Below are 17995 nucleotides of genomic sequence, written 5' to 3'. Positions count from 1 at the left end.
TAAACCCTTGAAATTAAATCCCAAAATGAAGAAAATATATTTCCTACATCTATATTTATAATTGTGTCTTAATTAGTCTGAGATGTATTACATAAAGCATCAAGCTCCTATTGCCCTTAAGATAGGGGTGCTATAATAAGGAGGAGAAAGGAGAGAATTTATAGCCAAGGGGTGTGAATCCCAGAGAAAGAAATGGCATTGTCGATTTCCATAGCACGAACACTGGCTCATCACTTTTTAGTGACTATTCAAAAAATTATTTAGAGTTGTGGATGTTATTCGCATAGAGGATTATTTTGGTGTTTCCATTTCAGAACTTTCTTAATCAATGGTGATTTGGGTATTGAGGAAGACAATGCTTATATTTTAGATGTCTGCACACATATTGTCTTCATACTGGACCTAGGTTGGAGGTGTGAGAATCCAGATTTATAATCTCTTTCAGAGAAAAGCTCTAGTTTTATTGTCTGCCAACCAACTAGTCAAAATCATCCCTTAGTCATGATTTATCCCCAGGTAAAAAGTATAGACAAAAAGTACAATTATAACCATAATAACTTAAAGCAACATTTTTTTGCACTACTTAAAAAAAAAAAAAAAAACTTACAAGCAACATAAGAGTATAGTTAAGTGTTTGGGCTATGGATTCAGATTGTCTTACAGCTTTCTCACTTATTATACCTCTGACTATGCAGTTTTCTATCCCCCTGGGTGTCATTTTCTTATTATAGAAAATGAAGATAATAACTAATCAGTGTGTGTAGTCAAGTCAAAATGTAAATCAAATGAGATACTACATCTAACGCTCTTAGCACAGTGCCTGGTACATTGCGTATACCCAATAATTAAATATGTTATAATTATTATTCTTATTAGCTGTAGCTAATTAGCTAATCTTTACTTGGATTCATTTCTCTGTGGCATGAACCTTTTTATGTGTGAAGGTTTGATACAAGATTTTTTTTTAATTCCCTTAAATTATTTTGTAAGCTTATTTGTGCCTGTTATCAAATTCTGGTATCTCAGCCTACTTTAATAGTTAAGTATGAGAAGAAGCATATTTCCACAAAGGTATATAGACCAAGTCTTTTTTTAAATAAATAATGTAATGGGAATTCTTGTGGAGTGGTGTTCCCATTCAGTAGTGATTAAAATGTGAATGAATGTCTGTCTAGGTTGGTCTTACCACTCCTTCCCATGTACTCCAGTTCCAGGGAAACCCCGGCTTGTGATTAACCACACTCAAATGAATACTGCTCTCATTCAATGGCACCCCCCTGTGGACACATTCGGACCTCTTCAGGGTTATCGTCTAAAATTTGGCCGGAAAGATACGGAACCACTCACTACTCTTGAGTTCTCTGAGAAAGAAGATCACTTTACAGCCACAGACATCCATAAAGGAGCATCATATATCTTCAGGCTCTCAGCCAGAAACAAAGTGGGCTTCGGGGAAGAGATAGTGAAAGAGATTTCTGTTCCAGAAGAAGTCCCAACTGGATTCCCTCAAAACCTCCACTCAGAAGGCACCACTTCAACCTCTGTCCAGTTATCCTGGCAGCCACCTGTCCTGGCAGAGAGAAATGGCATCATCACCAAGTATACTCTTCTGTATAGGGATATCAACATCCCTCTTCTTCCAATGGAGCAGCTTATTGTTCCAGCTGATACCACTATGACACTCAGTGGCTTAAAACCAGATACCACATATGATGTAAAAGTACGTGCTCACACGAGCAAAGGGCCCGGGCCATATAGTCCCAGTGTCCAGTTCAGGACACTGCCTGTGGATCAAGGTAGGATTTGTCTGCTTATGGCCTTCCTCCTTTAAAGGAATGTCGGTCTTTGGAAATCAGTATTTTGAAGCTATAAATAACTGACCGGACCATTCATATTCATAGGTTCAGCAAAAGCCAAAAGGTAAAGTATATAAAACTTAATATGTTTTGGATGCCTTAGATTTTGGTTATAGAATGCCAAGCAAGTCTGACTGACAGCAACCCAATGTTCTCAGGTAAGGAAAATACAATATAGGTGACTGAATTGGAGAGAAAAGAGAGATCTTTATGAGAATGAGGTAGTAACATGAATGGTCTAAACAGGTAGGCAAATCACACTTCTCTCTCTCTGACCAAAGTAAATGGCTTCTAGCTTAAGCCCAATGGTCCATGGTGGAAAAGGACAGGTCATACGTTTTTAGGAGTAGTGTAAATACACTGTTTTTCCTTTTCCAGCAGTGTTTGCAAAAAATTTTCATGTCAAAGCAGTAATGAAGACTTCAGTGCTGTTGTCTTGGGAAATTCCAGAAAATTATAATTCTGCCATGCCTTTCAAAGTAAGTTGTTTTCTACTTTTTAAGATATCATGGGTAAAACGGGGAGGGGGGGAACATTCAGTTTACCTGAGTAAGTTATTCAGAAAGAATGCACACCACTTTGTTTCAGCCACAAACACTTGCTTTTCTCCTTTTTGGTTTCCACTTGAAAGATGAGGTGGGAGCTGAAACCTAGGGGTGGTATTACTTGTCAGTCACCTTGTAGTTCCAAGACTTTTTACATCTAAGCTAGTGCTTGTGTTTTTCCACCAGAAAATGAAATTCACATGGTTTCTACATCTTGAAAATGCAGTATCCTGGGATTTAAAAATTTGTTTATCAGCCTGAATTCTTTGTATGTTTTAAACTTTAATTTGCAATTGAGAAATATTGAGAGATGTTACCAAGAAGTGCAAGTCTATGAAATAAAGAATAGAGAAACATTTTGAAGGCAAAAGTGTACTTAGGAACAGGAATAGAAACATTTAGAAAAAAAGGTGATATGGATAATACATTGAAAACCTAGGGCATTTCTGCACATTTTCCATTAAGATTGTATGCAAGCAACAGGTCAAATATTGAAAATATTGTACATTTCTTTCTGTATTTTTTATAGACTTAGAAACATTATATAATTATGCACTAAGAACAAAAGAAGAATTCATTCAATCTCTAGAATTTATGAACACTTAAGGGCTTAGGAATGGCCCAAAATTAGAATTGATTTGACATGCATATTCTATAACCAAGTGCACATTAGTTTAGAAAGCATACATTGCCTCTCTGATAACCAAATCTCTTCGATTGGTTGTATCTTCTAGATTCTTTATGATGATGGGAAAATGGTAGAAGAAGTTGATGGCCGGGCTACCCAGAAGTTAATAGTCAACTTGAAGCCTGAGAAGTCATATTCATTTGTGCTGACCAATCGTGGGAACAGTGCTGGCGGGCTGCAACACAGGGTAACAGCAAAGACTGCACCAGACGTACTACGTACCAAGCCTGCCTTCATTGGGAAGACCAACCTGGATGGCATGATTACTGTGCAACTTCCTGAAGTACCTGCAAATGAGAATATAAAGTAAGTCGACTGAAAGGTTAGGGCTGAAGGATGCAAATGCAAGTAAGCAACAAAACAGAATTCAACCTCAGTATTACAGAAGTTATGAGAGATTCTATTGCTGTGTGTGGAGTAAAAGCTTCTTCCGCATAGGCTCTCAGTTTTATTTAAGCCTTATTACACCCAGTTGTCATGTTCATTATAACACAGATTCTCATTAATTTAACACTGAGTGTTTTTTATGTCCCAGGAATGATGTAACTTAGTAGAAATAGACAAATAGAATGTGATCCTTACTCTAAAGGAGTTTATGTCATTGTATACAGAATAAGGTGACTAGTTGAATAACTCTAATACTTGGCAAGTCTTATTATAAATGGAGAGGAAGTCTTACAAAGTATTATGAAGCTGAAGGAAACTTTGGGAAATAAGATAAGCACAAATGGTACTTGACACTGTTGTATATGTATGCTGAAAGGAGACATTTCAAAAGTTAAAGTTCAGGATGATGTTGGAAAAAACAAGTTGGAAAAGGCAAGTTTTCTGTTTTGGATGGAGTACAGTGTAGAGGCCAGTGGGCCTGAAGTGAAAAATGAAATCCAGTCAATTAAGTAGTTTACTGGTTGTATATAGTTAGTTGATTATAGCCAATACATTTTATAATCAGTATAGCTAGGTGGTTTTAGCCAGTAAAAGAAAAAAAAATATTTTCACTGCAGTATGCTAAGTATGAGTATTGTGGTTGACCATGGAGAACAAAAGAAGATGTTGACTCTGTCCCCAAAGAGCTACCATAGAGTGGGGGATACAGAGAAACAGATATAATACATGCTAATGATGGAGTTAGACTCTATTTTAAGAGCAGCTAACTGATAATGAAATGGGTCAAAGAGGTTTCTCATTTAATCTTAGAAGATGAGTAGGACACATACAAAAAAATCAGAGTGAAAAGATTATATGCAAAGGCTCATTAGTAAAGGAAGTGAGTTATCTTGTAAGGCCTGAACAAGAGAAGTAAGAGAGGTATACAAGAGCCAAGTTGCACTCAGAACTTGGAACTATATCCGGGAGACAGTGGAAATTCAGTAAATGTGTTTATTCAGGAGAGTGGCATGTATCATTTATATAATACCGAAGTTTCCTTTTTTTCCATTTTAGGAAATATTTATTGGGTATTTGCTGCATGCTAGAGATTGTGTTATCTCCTTGCTTTCTCATTTCTTGTATCCCACATGATCATGTTTAGATGAAACTTGCTATGAAAGATCTGAAGGTCAAGAATAAACTATGAGATGTTTATACATATTTCATGGATTGTTGGGACCTTCACGTTTATCAGCAATCTGGTGACATAATTAGAGCAGCTCTTAGAGAAGATGGTTCCTGAAGGCATATGTTGGAAGGATATTGGAGCAACATAGAGAAAAGTGTTGGGATATCATTGCATATTTGGTTGATTCTAGGTAAATAACAAAATTCTGAAGTCAGATGGTGATGAGAGAAATAGGATGCAGAGGCAGATGAGAGCAGTAGTGTAGTAGGAATTGGTAGCCACTTTAATGAGGAATCAAGGCAGAGGAAAAATGTCATAGATGACTCCGAGAGTTGAGTTTGGATGACAAAAGTGAATGATACTGCCATTCATCCTAGAGGATGAGAAGTCAGGAGGAAATGACTGAGTTCAATTTTGTGTATGTTTTACATGAGGTATCAGTGAAATACCTACTTAGAGATGTGGGTTTAAAGAAATTACTAGGATTATGGATAGAAATTTGAGAATCATTAACACAACAACAAAGCATTTATGGAAAAAGACAGAGTCACTGAGACATGGGGTGAAGATATGAAGCAAAGTTTAAAGTAAATGTCTCAGGAAGAAAAGAGCTGGCAGAGCACACAGTAGGGTCTGTTACAAAGTTAAGTGGAGAACCAAGCCAGGGCAAGTTCATGGCAAAAGATTTTTCAAGAAGGTGTATACAGTCAGAAATTTCCAAAGCTTCAAAAAATTTTAAAAAGATGATAGAAAAAAATCATTATTAAAAAGTAAAACTATAAACAAGAAGTTTTTAATATAGTGCCTTGGTTGAAATTTAGAAAAGTCTAATAATTGGTGACTTTGACTTAACTAAAATCCATTCTTCCATAGAAGACCTTCTGTTCTTATTTATTTGATTAAATAATTGGAGGATTTATGGGGCGCCTGGGTGGCTCAGTTGTTAGGCATCTGCCTTCGGCTCAGGTCATGATCCCAGGGTCCTGGGATCGAGCCCCGCATCGGGCTCCCTGCTCTGCGGGAAGCCTGCTTCTCCCTCTCCCACTCCTCTGCTTGTGTTCCTGCTCTCGCTCTCTCTCTCTGTTAAATAAATAAAATCTTTAAAAATAAATAAATAAATAAATAAATAAATAATTGGAGGATTTTTACCAGATGGTGGAATTTCCAAAAGATTATGACTAAAATAAATTCAGTGAGAAATCACATCCCCTTTTTTGTCTCCTCTTCTTGTATCATTCAGAAAACTGGAAAATGAGAATAGAATATTAGTGTAATTTTTATTCCAACAAAATTTAATATGAAAGTGAGGTTATATTTATCCATTTTTGTTTAAATCATCTGTAGAGATAGATATATATATTACATATTAATATATTATATATATGTGTAATATATATATATATATATATATTTTTTTTTTTTTTTTTTTTTTTAATCTCCCATCCTAGTGCCAGACAATGTTTTAGGGATTTAGTAGAGACAATGCTGACTTTCTTACTGCTCTTACACAACATAGTTAATTGGGGAACTTGGACAAGTAGAGTCCGTTGAAATGGAGTTTTAGGATACCAAAGCTTAGCTCGATAAGGAAGGCCAAAGGAGGAGCTCCCAACCCCAGTTTAGTAGCTTGGGGAAGGTTCCAGAGAAAGTGACAATAAAACAGAGGCTTAAAGAATGACAGAAGCCTAGCTGGTTCCTGGGAGTGGGGTTGGAGAGATGCTGTTTCAGGATACAAAAAATAGATCATGTGAATATAATGGAGTAAGTCCTGCCAGAGTTCCAGCCCAGCTCGGGTGTCAGGGAGACATCTAGAAGGAGCTAATATGTAATCTGAGTCTTGAGGGTGGGAAAGATTTAGAAAAGGCAAATAGACATGAACTGTCTATTCACGGAAAGAGCAATCGAAAGATGAAAATAATATAGTATAATTTGTAGTATTTGTTATTAGTTTTCAAGAGTTAAGAAAAGAATGTCTTCACTGAGTGACTCTTTATCCAACTGGCTTGGTGGAATGTGTTAGACATTACTGAGAAAGGCATTTTAGTCCTTTGGTGGTAGATTTTTGGTTCATTTCCCAACTTCTGAATGAGTCGAGAATATTGTAGAATATAGTCTATCTTTTAGTGCTTTTCTTTAGCTTGTTCAGTTTTCTTCTTTGCTTTATTTATGTACTTCCTCCTCCTATATTTGAAATGGGAGTCAGGGAAAAGAGGTAAAACTTTGGTAACAAAGACAAGAGACCATTTCGTAACATAAAAAGAAAGCAAATGACTGTGGGGAAAAAATGTGTTCTAGAAATGAGTTAAAGATTCCCAGAAATATATTCTAGTCACTCTGTGGAAAAGAGCAAAAGACAAAACTAGGAAAGTATTTGAGTGGGAAGAGTATCAGAACCATAGGAAATGAAAAGCAAATCTCCTGCTGGAAAAAAATGAACAAATAAAAACGCTAAATAATCTACATATATTGGACTTCTTAAAGGGATGATAACATAAAGCTACGCATCCTGTCTTCGTTGGGCGCAGTCCATTATTGCAGGCAGCCGTGTGCCATGCTGTGCCACTTGCAGGAATGTAGCTTTTTGTTCAGTAAGCCAGGGGAGAAAGGAGGAGAGAAGACAGGTTTGATACCAGAGCTGTCGGCTGGGTTGCTAACCTGCATTTAGGTGAAAGTTCTTTAGAAAAATTCTTCTAATTTGTTTTCTGGTAAAATGAAATTTTGGTGATTGAAGGGTTGTTTTTATCAACAGAAAGCATGCTTTCTCATTTCCGGCCAAGCTAATTGGGAAGTCTTGACCCCTACCCCCAACCTCCCACCACCCAGAAACAAATCTGTCTCGTGAATGTGACAGTCGAGGCTCATTGCTTCTGTATTCTTTCATAAGTGGTTTTTGTGTGGAGAAGTGGTGAACCTCCCTCAGGGAGAGGCTACATTTCTGCCGCCAGGAATTTGTGGTGCTTCAGGCTTCTACTTGGATAGATAGATAGAGGGGGCAGAATGCGAGTCGGAAAATCTGGCAACTTCACCATTCTTCAGAAGCAAGTTGTGACGAAGGGAACTTCCCTTACTTTACAGAGCAGGATTTTACTCTGGGTGGTAAGGAAAAATGTACCACACAGATTGCACTAAGAGATAAGCTGTCAGAAGTTACCTAATATAACTTAATTTCATAGTAATCATTTTCTATTTATGAAAAATAGAAATGAATAAGAGCATTTTATGAATTTTAAATGTCTTTGGTCTTACTAATTTGGCTTTCAGGTTGGCCTACTTTTTCCTCTTTTAAAGAAGATATTCTTGGAAGCATGGCTTACAAAGGTGCTTCATAAAATGTGTGCACTATTACTAGTTTAATGTATTAATGTATCATCTGTTTAATGTTTAATGAGAAATAATTCACTCATCACATGGTTGTCAGCTGCAGTGGTAAAGGTGTAAACTTGTGTAGTGCTTTACAGTTTACTGAAGGCATTTGAATGTTTTATTTAAGTCTCAAAATAAGCCTTTGAGGTAGGTATTCATGCCATTTATGGGTGAGTAAAGTGAGGCTCAGGGATTCTAAGCAGCCGGGACACAATCATAAAGTTGATACTAAATAGTTGTGATAGTGACAGGGGGCTTACTAGTTGCTGCTCGAGGGCACAGCACACAGTAACTAATGAAATCTTCACAAGAAGGGTGCTTCTCATTTTATGGCTGAGGAAGTTTTGAGGTGGGTCAACATGGCCTGGCCACATGAGAGCAGAGCCAAAGAGGAAAGATTCGAAACCAGGCAGTCTGGCTCTAAGCCCACATGTTGAGCCATGACTTACACAAACCATGATTTGTTGGTCAGACCAGGACATTTTTTTTCTAGGACAATTGATAAACCATTAAGAACTCAAGGACAAGTAAGAATGGACAGAACTGCCCCAGACAAACCTTAGAACAAGGAGTCATTAGGCACATGTGCTGTCATAGATCATGGAAATGTGTGAAGTGTTATGGGGCAATAAGATCAACAGATTGTCATGAGAATTTAGATGAGAGATAAAGGGAGAGACTTCTCAGAGGCCAGCATTATCATCCACCATTTTATAAAAAGGAAAATGAGGCTTTAAGCAATTAAGTAACTTTAACTTGTCTGACAACACATAGCTAAAACGATTGAAAACCTTAATTTAAACACAGACTGAAAAGATCATTTAATCTGCTTTGGGTTTTCTATGGTAAATTAATTTGATTTAAACAAAATATACCCAAATAACCATGGAAAATATATATATATATATCTCATATATATATATGATATTATGCAAGGAATTAAATTCATCATTAAATTCTGAGACAGATTTTGACCTCCTAGTTAAATAATGAGTTTAAGAATACTAATACATTCTGCTAATACAAAAAGCCTGGCTGAATTTGAAGAGGGACTGCCACAAAGACCAGAGCTCGCCTTCCCAAATAATTATATGGAGCTGGGCCCCTTGGTGATAACATATTAAATAAAATTAGTAAAACTCTACTTAATATAATTAAAATTCTGAAGGTTAGATTTAACCTAATTAAATCTAATATACTGGGAAAACACAGCTTACTTTATAAGTAGTCAGAGCATTTACAGATATATTGATTCTGAAGTTATTTATTTTTCTATTAGTTTAATAGTTAAAGTCTATGTCAAAAAATGTATTTTGAGCTTAAACTTCAAGCTTGAGTCAGATAAGCTAAGCATAGTGTAAACTTTAATTTTATCCATATATAAAGCTGATCTATAACCAAAAACATTTTTTTCCATTTCAAGCAAGTTCTTTCAGTTCATATAATTTGATTTCAATTTGTAGAGTACATCTTAGCTCCCCATTTCACTTTTCCTATCTGAGTCATCTTTTTTTTTCTTATTATCCCATGAGATTAGAATAAGAATCATTACTACACTTGTAAAGAAAAGAACTTTTGCAAAAAGAAGTATGTTTTCTATAAACAGTATTTGGCCACGTCATTGCTGATTTAGAGAAAGGAGCAAATGCTGAATTGAGGTCGAGAGTTGAAAGTTCTTGGAGAGAAGGGCTCCGAGTGTTTTGACTGCCTGATTTAAGAGATATGTAAGTTCCCAAAAGCCACCTATTCCACCCACTTCCACTTTTCAATGGAAAAAGGACTCAGTGATAAAATGGCAGAGATAAAAAAAAAAAAAAAAAAAATCCAGTGAGGTTATATGTATATTTGCTTTAGCAGTACATTTTAAATATACATATCTTAAATAGTATAAGAAAACTATGGAGTAAAAATGTCCATTAAGACCATATAATAGGGGAAATTGATCTAATCAGAGAGGTCAGGAAAGGTTTCAATAAGAAAGTAAAAAGTGAGTTGTTCTTTGAAGAAAGAGAGGACTTTGGACTTGTGAAAGTGACAGAAGGTTCTAGGCAATTAGAACAGAATGATCAAGGGTTTGATGACAGAATAGACCAAAGTAAATTCAAGAATCATGGAAAACTACATTAAAAACTTATGATGTAATGTATGGTGATTAACATAACATAATAAAATAAAATTAAAAAAAAAAACTGAAAACCCATCAGCATGTAGCTCAAAGGGCACAGAGAGATGGATTCAGGCAAGATGTTGCCGAATCTTATGAGACTTTGTGGCCTTTATATTAAGAGCAATGAGAGTCCATTGGAATGTTTTAAAACTGGAAGTGGTACAGTCAGTTGTCTATTGCAAAATGAAAATTTCAGAGACTGGACTAGAGGCAGTTAGGTTCAAGAGAGAAAGTCAGGAGACAAAGGTAGCTTGAGACATGGAAAGAGGCCAGAGTGGTGGCTGCTGGGATACGAAGAAGCAAGTGGACTATAGATAGAGTCTAGAAGTAATAGGACTTAGTGGTGCATTGGATATGAGAGAGGGAAAGAGTTAAAACAAATTGTCAGTGATAACATCTAGGTTTATAGCAAATGGATCATGGTACAATGGTGGGAGATTTATTTTGGAAGCATATCCTTTGTTTTGTTTTAACCACAGTAAATTTGAGGTAGTTTTGTGACATAGACAGGAAGAAATGGAGTTGGAGGGGGCATTCTGGGATGAAGATATGAATCAGCAGATAATTTGCATCTAGTTGATAACTGATGCCCTGAGCTAGAATGAGACCATGTAGGAAGAAGAGGGAGTAAAGAGAAGTCTTTGGCCAGAACTTGAGGAATTCTACCATTTAATAGCAAGGTAGTGGGTAATAAATCCTGTTAAAGAAATAAGATTAATGTGTTGAGAGATGTAAGTGGAAAACCAGAAGAGTTGGGTATAAAGAAATGGCTGAGAATGTTTCATGAAAGCTCTCATTAACATTTTCAAATTCTGCTAAGAGATCATATAAGACAAAAGTCAAAAACTCTCCTTTTGATGCAGTCCTACCAGAGTCACTGAGGACCCTGACATGGGCAATGAGGTAGGCTAATGAGGCAGAACCTAGAATATAATTGGGTGGAAAGTGAGCAGAAGATGAGGTAATGGAGAACAGCAAGAAACACAGGTCTCCTCAGAATTCGGGTAGTAAGGGGTAGGATAGAGCAAGAAAGATGACTGGAGTGGGATGTGGTTTGTTTGTTTTTTAAATGTCAGGTATTTATACAGGGTTGGAAGCTAATAGAAGCCAAAGGGGAGGGAGAAGTTGAGACATATGAGAAAGAGGGGGTATGATGTATAGTCAACTTCCTAAGAGAGTGGATGATGGGAACCAATTCAAGAAAGTGAATGGCCTTCACAAATAGAGCCAGCCCCTCTACTGTGCCCAAAGGACAGATTGTGGTTACATATAGATGCAAGTAGCCTTATAGTTTGGTAGGTGGAAGATGAGAGAGTTTTAGTCTGAATGTTTTTATTTTCTCTTTACATAAACATAAAGCTATCTTCTAGTGAGGAGGTAAGGATGTCTAAGGTTCAAGGCCAGGGGAGAGAGTCTGAAAAACTTGTTGTACAAAATGGAAGGATGAGGTACCTGGAGAAATTGTAGTGGGTTGGCCAGGCAGCATCAAAGGCCTGGAGTTGCTGAATATGAATTTACAAAATCATTCTCCCCTGTGCATTATTTCTAAAGCCATATGCAGCTCCTTGGCTTCAGGCACAGAGAAGGGCAATTACAGATTTTAGCTAATATACAGTGGAAGATGCAGTCTCCAAAAAAGAAGAATCAAAGATCTGAGAACCCTGGGTGATGCATGGTACCCTCTGGAGCTTGAAATCACCCACAGCCTTGTTTAGGAGAGTTTAGGAGAAAAGGAAGACCATTGACCCTGGGGGAAAAAAAGAGGGGGTAGAGAAAGAAAGAGAGAGAGAGAAGGAAGGAAGGGAGGGAGGGAGAGAGGGGGGGAGAAGGAGGTTTCTGAAGAGGTTCATAGATGACAAAAATCAGTGAGAGAAGAGTATAATAAAATAATAAAAATATAGCTGAAATGTATGAGCTTCAAAAAAACAGGCACTTGTTTTTTGGCCTGCTTTTTGTTTTTAGCTTAAGGGGGTAGGAAAAAACACCTGGAAGAAGCAACAGCGAGCCAGGAGGGAAACCCTAGGCCCTCCATCTGAGGTGAGTGGGTGGGGGAGGGGCATGAATAAACAGACACCACATGAGAAGCCTGTGAGGGAAGCAGGATTGTCAGGGAAAAACCAGGTTTCAGGAAAGGCAAAGAGATGGGTGTTTGCAAAGCCATGGTTGCAGAGAACATGGGTGAAAATGTGTGGATTTAGTCCCAGGCCAGACTTTCTTATAATACGTAGTTCCAAATGCCCTATGACAGATTTCTTTCAATGAATGAGAGCTGCTTTGATGCGGCTCCACTTTGACTGCTCTAGATGAATGCTTTGGACATCAGGAGACAGAAAAGGCCATGCATAATCCAGCAACACTGTTAATTACTTGCTATGGGGGAGGCTGTTCAATTCTTATCCCAGCCACAAGTTAAATGAACAGTTGGGGAGTATGGCAGAAGAAAAGAATGGATTCATTTTTCATGTACAAGAATAGCAACTCAAGTATGAAAGCAGAGGAAAAATTAATAGAATTCATCATCTTAACCTTGATTTCCAGGATTTGGAAAGAGGACAATGGGAGCTCTGGATAATATGTAATATCTTTACTTTAGGCAAAGAGAAGCAGTCCTGACTTGGTGCAATTGGTAGTGAAAAGCAAGAGGTTCCCTGATGAGTGTGTTTATCAAGTACATCTGCAGTGTTATTTTGTACGCTCAGTTGTAGCCCCTGTCATTCTTCTCCAGGCTCATTTAACATGATGGACTTGTTTGGCAAATCCTTCAGGTGGTAGGACGATAGGAAGAGGAGGAAACTTACTCTGGATCATAAAGTACAAGATACTGGCCTCTCTCATACACTCCAACTCTTCCTTCTTATCCTCTTCCATCATCATGATTATTGGTAGGAAAGAAAGTGATTGGATCGGTGATGTGATTCTGGGAGTCTGTTGATTAGTTGCTCAGAGTACCATGGAGAGAAGGTTCCAGTATAGTTGTCTGGTTTGACCTGAATTCTTGATTAGGGAGAAAAAATGTTTGACAAGTTCCTGAACTTGCATCTCGGGGAATGTCACTAAGTCCTACTTGAATAATGTAGTTCAGATGCATTTCTCCCACGATTATGGTCAGCACTAACAACAGCAGCTTGCATCAGTTTGGTGCTACCTGCCACATACTGTGCTCACATTTTTCAGAGCATACAACTGAGATTAAGGAATGTTAAATGATCAGCCCAAGATCACACAGCAAATTAGTGACAGAGCTTCAGTTGTGGGCCAGATGTATCTCCAGGTGCCACATTCTTCACCAAAACACTCTGAAATAGCACTGTTCAATACCATGAAAGCCACATGCAAAAGAAATTTTCAATTTTCTAGCAACTACAGTAAAAAGTACAAGAAAATGGGTAAAGTTACTTTTAATAGCATATTTTATTTTACCTAACATATCCAGAATATTATCATTTAACATATGGTCACTATTAAAAATGTATTGCCAAGATATCTTACATTTACATTTCATACTACATCTTAAAAATCTGATGTCTTTAACACTGCAAACACATTTCAGTTCAGGCTAGCCACATGTCTCGCTCGTGGCTACCATACTGGACGGTGCATCTCTAGACTCCGTTTATGGAAACAGAGATCTTTTTTTTCCCCTTTTTATTGTTATGTTAATCACCATACATTATATCATTAGTTTTTGATGTAGTGTTCCAGGATTCATTGTTTGTGCACAACACCCAGTGCTCCATGCAGTACATGCCCTCCTTAATACCCATCACCAGGCTAACCCATCCCCCCACTGCCCTCCCCTCTAGAACCCTCAGTTTGTTTTTCAGAGTCCATTGTCTCTCATGGTTCGTCTCCCCCTCCAATTTCCCCCCCTTCATTCTTCCCCTCCTGCTATCTTCTTCTTTTTTTTTCTTAACATATATTGCATTATCTGTTTCAGAGGTACAGGTCTGAGATTCAACAGTCTTGCACAATTCACAGTGCTCACCATAGCACATACCCTCCCCAATGTCTGTCACCCAGCCACCCCATCCCTCCTACCCCCCACCACTTCAGCAACCCTCAGTTTGTTTCCTGAGATTAAGAATTCCTCATATCAGTGAGGTCATATGATACACGTCTTTCTCTGATTGACTTGCTTCGCTTAACATAACACCCTCCAGTTCCATCCACGTCATTGCAAATGGCAAGATCTCATTCCTTTTGATGGCTGCGTAATATTTCATTGTATATATATACCACATCTTCTTTATCCATTCATCTGTCGATGGACATCTTGGCTCTTCCCACAGGGAAACAGAGATCTTTATCACAAGGTTTTACTGAGTTTATTGCAGGTTTTGTTTTGATGTAGTAGAAAGAGGCCTTCCTATGTGTGCTGTTGGTCTCTGTGATACAATGTAATGCAAGGTTGGTAGCGCCCATCCTGTGGTCTCTTTTCCCTGTGTGGCAACCTTCTCTTTTAAAAATGTGTGTGTGTGTGTGTGTGTGTGTGTTTGTGTTGATTTTCACAACAAGTCTCCACAAAATAATGGAGTTTTTAAAGTACTTTATAATACAGAGTAAATGAAACAGAAAAAGAGCTGGACTCTTGCCAAGGTTAAGATATGTATAGGTTTGTATCCCCTTACTATATGTTCTAACTTGGGTTATAATTTAGTCTCTCTGGATTTATCTTTTTGTCTGTTACCTGTCCTTATATAATTTTTGAGACTGTATACATTTAATATAATACCTGAGAGGTAGAAAGTGATTGATGTGTTAGCTATTATACACATACATTTAAAGTTCTTGTATAGTTACTACCAAAAATCAAGCAGAGTCATGAACCATGAATACGAGAGCGGGGCATACATTTTGTGGAAATTGCAAAACAATTTTTCAAATAACCCATATCTATTTGTGAACAGGTACCTTTATAGTTACTTAAATTTTAGTTGACTATTCTTAATGTGAGTACTCAATTTCTTTTGCCCTTCTTATACATTTATTTTTTGAGATCTATTTTGAAGGCTCTCAGATAGTGATTGTCTCCAAATTTCTGCAGTATTTATCTTAAGGTTTGCAATTTGATGGGTAGAAAACAATTACATCATTATATAACTGTTGTGAAGTTGTGGGTAATTTTTATGTGTTTAATTTCTTATCCAAATAAAAAGTATTTTAGTATAAATGAAATCATTGTCATCATCTAGGCATTTGTATGAGCTAAGAGTAATTTTTATTATACATTTTCTTTAAATAAAATCCCCTTATAAATTGATGTCATAGAAAATACTTGGTTCAGCAGCTGGTGATGCTGGATTTCAGTATACTAAACTTGTATGTGCCCAGCACCAGGGTCCTAACAAACTGTTTCTGCTCTGTTTAAGATACCTAATAAAGAGCAGTCAACCATGGTGGTATTACCATACAAGATCATTGAAGTCACACATAAATGTCTACCCATGTTGTTTTTAAAATTGAGCAAACAGGTGGTTATTTCTCATTGATGGACAAGTCACTCCATGTCCATAATTTGCTTTCATTCTCAATCACTGGTCTGTGGAAGATTTAAGGACATACCCGTTTTCTTTTCCCTTTGATCTAATCTTATTTTTGTCCATTCTTGTGCAGAGGTTACTACATAATAATTGTGCCTTTGAAGAAATCTCGTGGGAAATTTATCAAGCCATGGGAGAGTCCAGATGAAATGGAATTAGATGAGGTAACTATGTGTTTTTTGGCTGTGTCTTTCATTAGTTATTTAATTTATTAAACATACTCTTCATCTGTATGGGAGGAAGGTGCTGACTTCTGTATGGTTGGCTGGTCAGCTGGTTGGATGGTTCAGTGCTATGGGCCTGATAACCTCTAGGGACCCCAACAGAGAACTCTTTGCTTTAATTAAAAGACATGTAGCTGCAGTAAAGCTTACAACCTGTCTAATCTTTGTTGGCTTTAATATTTTGCGCCTTGTCCCTTGTAAAACATGATGCAAGGTGTGCAAGGTGAATTGTCAGCAAAGACTTAATAATCATCATTGCTATGAACTCCAAGGTCTGCTTAATTAGTGTAGTGGTAGCTGAAGCTGTTACAAATGCTAAATTGCAATTTGCACCAGAGTTCAACATCTGACCTACTATGCGTTCTTGACCAGTTTCTCAGAGAATTATGCTGATTAGCACATTTGCCTTATTCTATATTTTGTAGGATTTCAGAATCAAAAATGCATTTAACTGCAGGGGCAAACAAAACATATCCCCAGATTTTGAGCCAAGACAGAAATATAGAACAAAAACCACAGCAAACACCAAATAGTATGATTTTAATTTCTGCAATCTTACAACAATAGTAGGTGTATTTTAATTAATACTCTTTTTGCAAAAAGAACATTTGTTTTTGGTTTTTTATTTTTGGTTTTTTTTTTTGGAAGTTAATACATAGTATGAGGAAAAAGACCTAAATATTATACATTCTATTTAGATGGGAAAACTGTGATCAGAAATGTTAAGCCATATACCCAAAGGGCCAAGCAAGTTAATGGCTGTGGTTCAGTCAAATACAGGAAAGATTTTGCTCTTTTAACATGATGCTGGTTTGAATCACTTCAGAAAGCAAATTAAAAGGCCCCCACTTAGGGACATATGAAATTTTAATTTGTTGAGTTTATTTACAACATAGGCCACATCTTATAGCCCAACCTGTTGTTTCCAGGTATTTTCTCTACTTTAAATTAGTGCAAGGGAGCAGGAGAAAGAAGAAATTCCTTAGCTGCATTACAGGGAAAAGATGTTTATTTCATACATGTCTGCACTAAGGAGACTGTGATCTGACAGATAAGGGCTGTTAGCTTCTTTTGGCAGACATATATCCTCTCTAGACATATGGTTCATCTTCACCCACTTCATTTATCTGAGTTAAACTTGATCAAGTTCAGAAGGGGAGATGAGTTCAAGGTTAGGATTGTGCTTTTATGTCACTCTTTAATGATTAGATAAGCACTGGAGGGGTGTAAAATGGCATATCATTTCAATAATGTCAAGTAATTTATGTTATAATTTTTTTCTATTAATAAAGAAGGAATAAAATCATTTTTCTATGTTAGAGGAATAGTAATCTTCCATCTGAATATGCAAAATGTCAGCTGGTCTTTTGTAAACATTTTTTTTTAAAGATTTTATCTATTTATCTGGAAGAGAAAGAAAGAGCAGGAGGAAGGGTAGAGGGAGAAGCAGACTCCCCGCTGAGCAGGGAGTCCGACGTGGGGCTTGATCCCAGCACTCCGAGATCATGACCTGAGCTGAAGGCAGACACTTAACCGACTGAGCAAACCAGGTGCCCCCGCTTTTTAAAATTTAAATTCAATTAGCCAAAGTATAGTGCATCATTAGTTTTTGATATAATGTTCAATGATTCATTAGTTGAGTATATTACCCAGTGCTCATCATATCACGTTCCCTTTTTTTAGGTGCCCCTTTTTTAAACATTTTGAAGCAAGGCATGCTTTTACTTGCAACTGACTAATCAGTTAATCTTGAGATTGTTATATTATTACTTATTAATTAATCAGCTCTTGAATAAATTACTGAATTCCATTGGAATTGCTTTTAAAATGCAAAGGTAACTTGTAGAATCTATGAATCTTTCCTCCTGTTAAAAACAAGAAACAAAAAGCAAAAAACAAGTTATCAAAGAATTAAAATCCAATCCAAAAATTATGTCAAATACTTTTAAATAATAACCTTTTCCTAGAAGTAGAACCATTTGCTAGCAATAGGAAGCTGATTCTCTTTTATAGCCAGGTTTTAACCTCCAAAATGCACAGCAATACTAATGGAT

At 36.9% G+C, this 17995-nt stretch overlaps 1 protein-coding gene across 2 annotated transcripts in view; it reads left to right on the top strand.

Annotated features, from left to right (window-relative positions):
• The window catches only part of PTPRD (protein tyrosine phosphatase receptor type D), a 2419801-nt gene that overhangs the window by 2248048 nt on the left and 153758 nt on the right, over window positions 1-17995 (top strand). For both annotated transcript variants that reach the window (XM_064580091.1, XM_064580092.1), the window contains 4 exons: window positions 1209-1796; window positions 2235-2335; window positions 3136-3395; window positions 15791-15881. In XM_064580091.1, the coding sequence (XP_064436161.1) occupies window positions 1209-1796; window positions 2235-2335; window positions 3136-3395; window positions 15791-15881 (1040 nt within the window). The remainder of the gene's footprint in view (window positions 1-1208; window positions 1797-2234; window positions 2336-3135; window positions 3396-15790; window positions 15882-17995) is intronic.

Source organism: Mirounga angustirostris, unplaced genomic scaffold (genome assembly GCF_029215605.1).
Source record: "Mirounga angustirostris isolate CCGP_5_RB_7025 unplaced genomic scaffold, mMirAng1.0.hap1 SCAF_15, whole genome shotgun sequence".
NCBI lineage: Eukaryota > Metazoa > Chordata > Mammalia > Carnivora > Phocidae > Mirounga > Mirounga angustirostris.
Note: the sequence above shows the minus strand (reverse complement) of the source record. Positions and strands in the feature narration are given on the sequence as shown.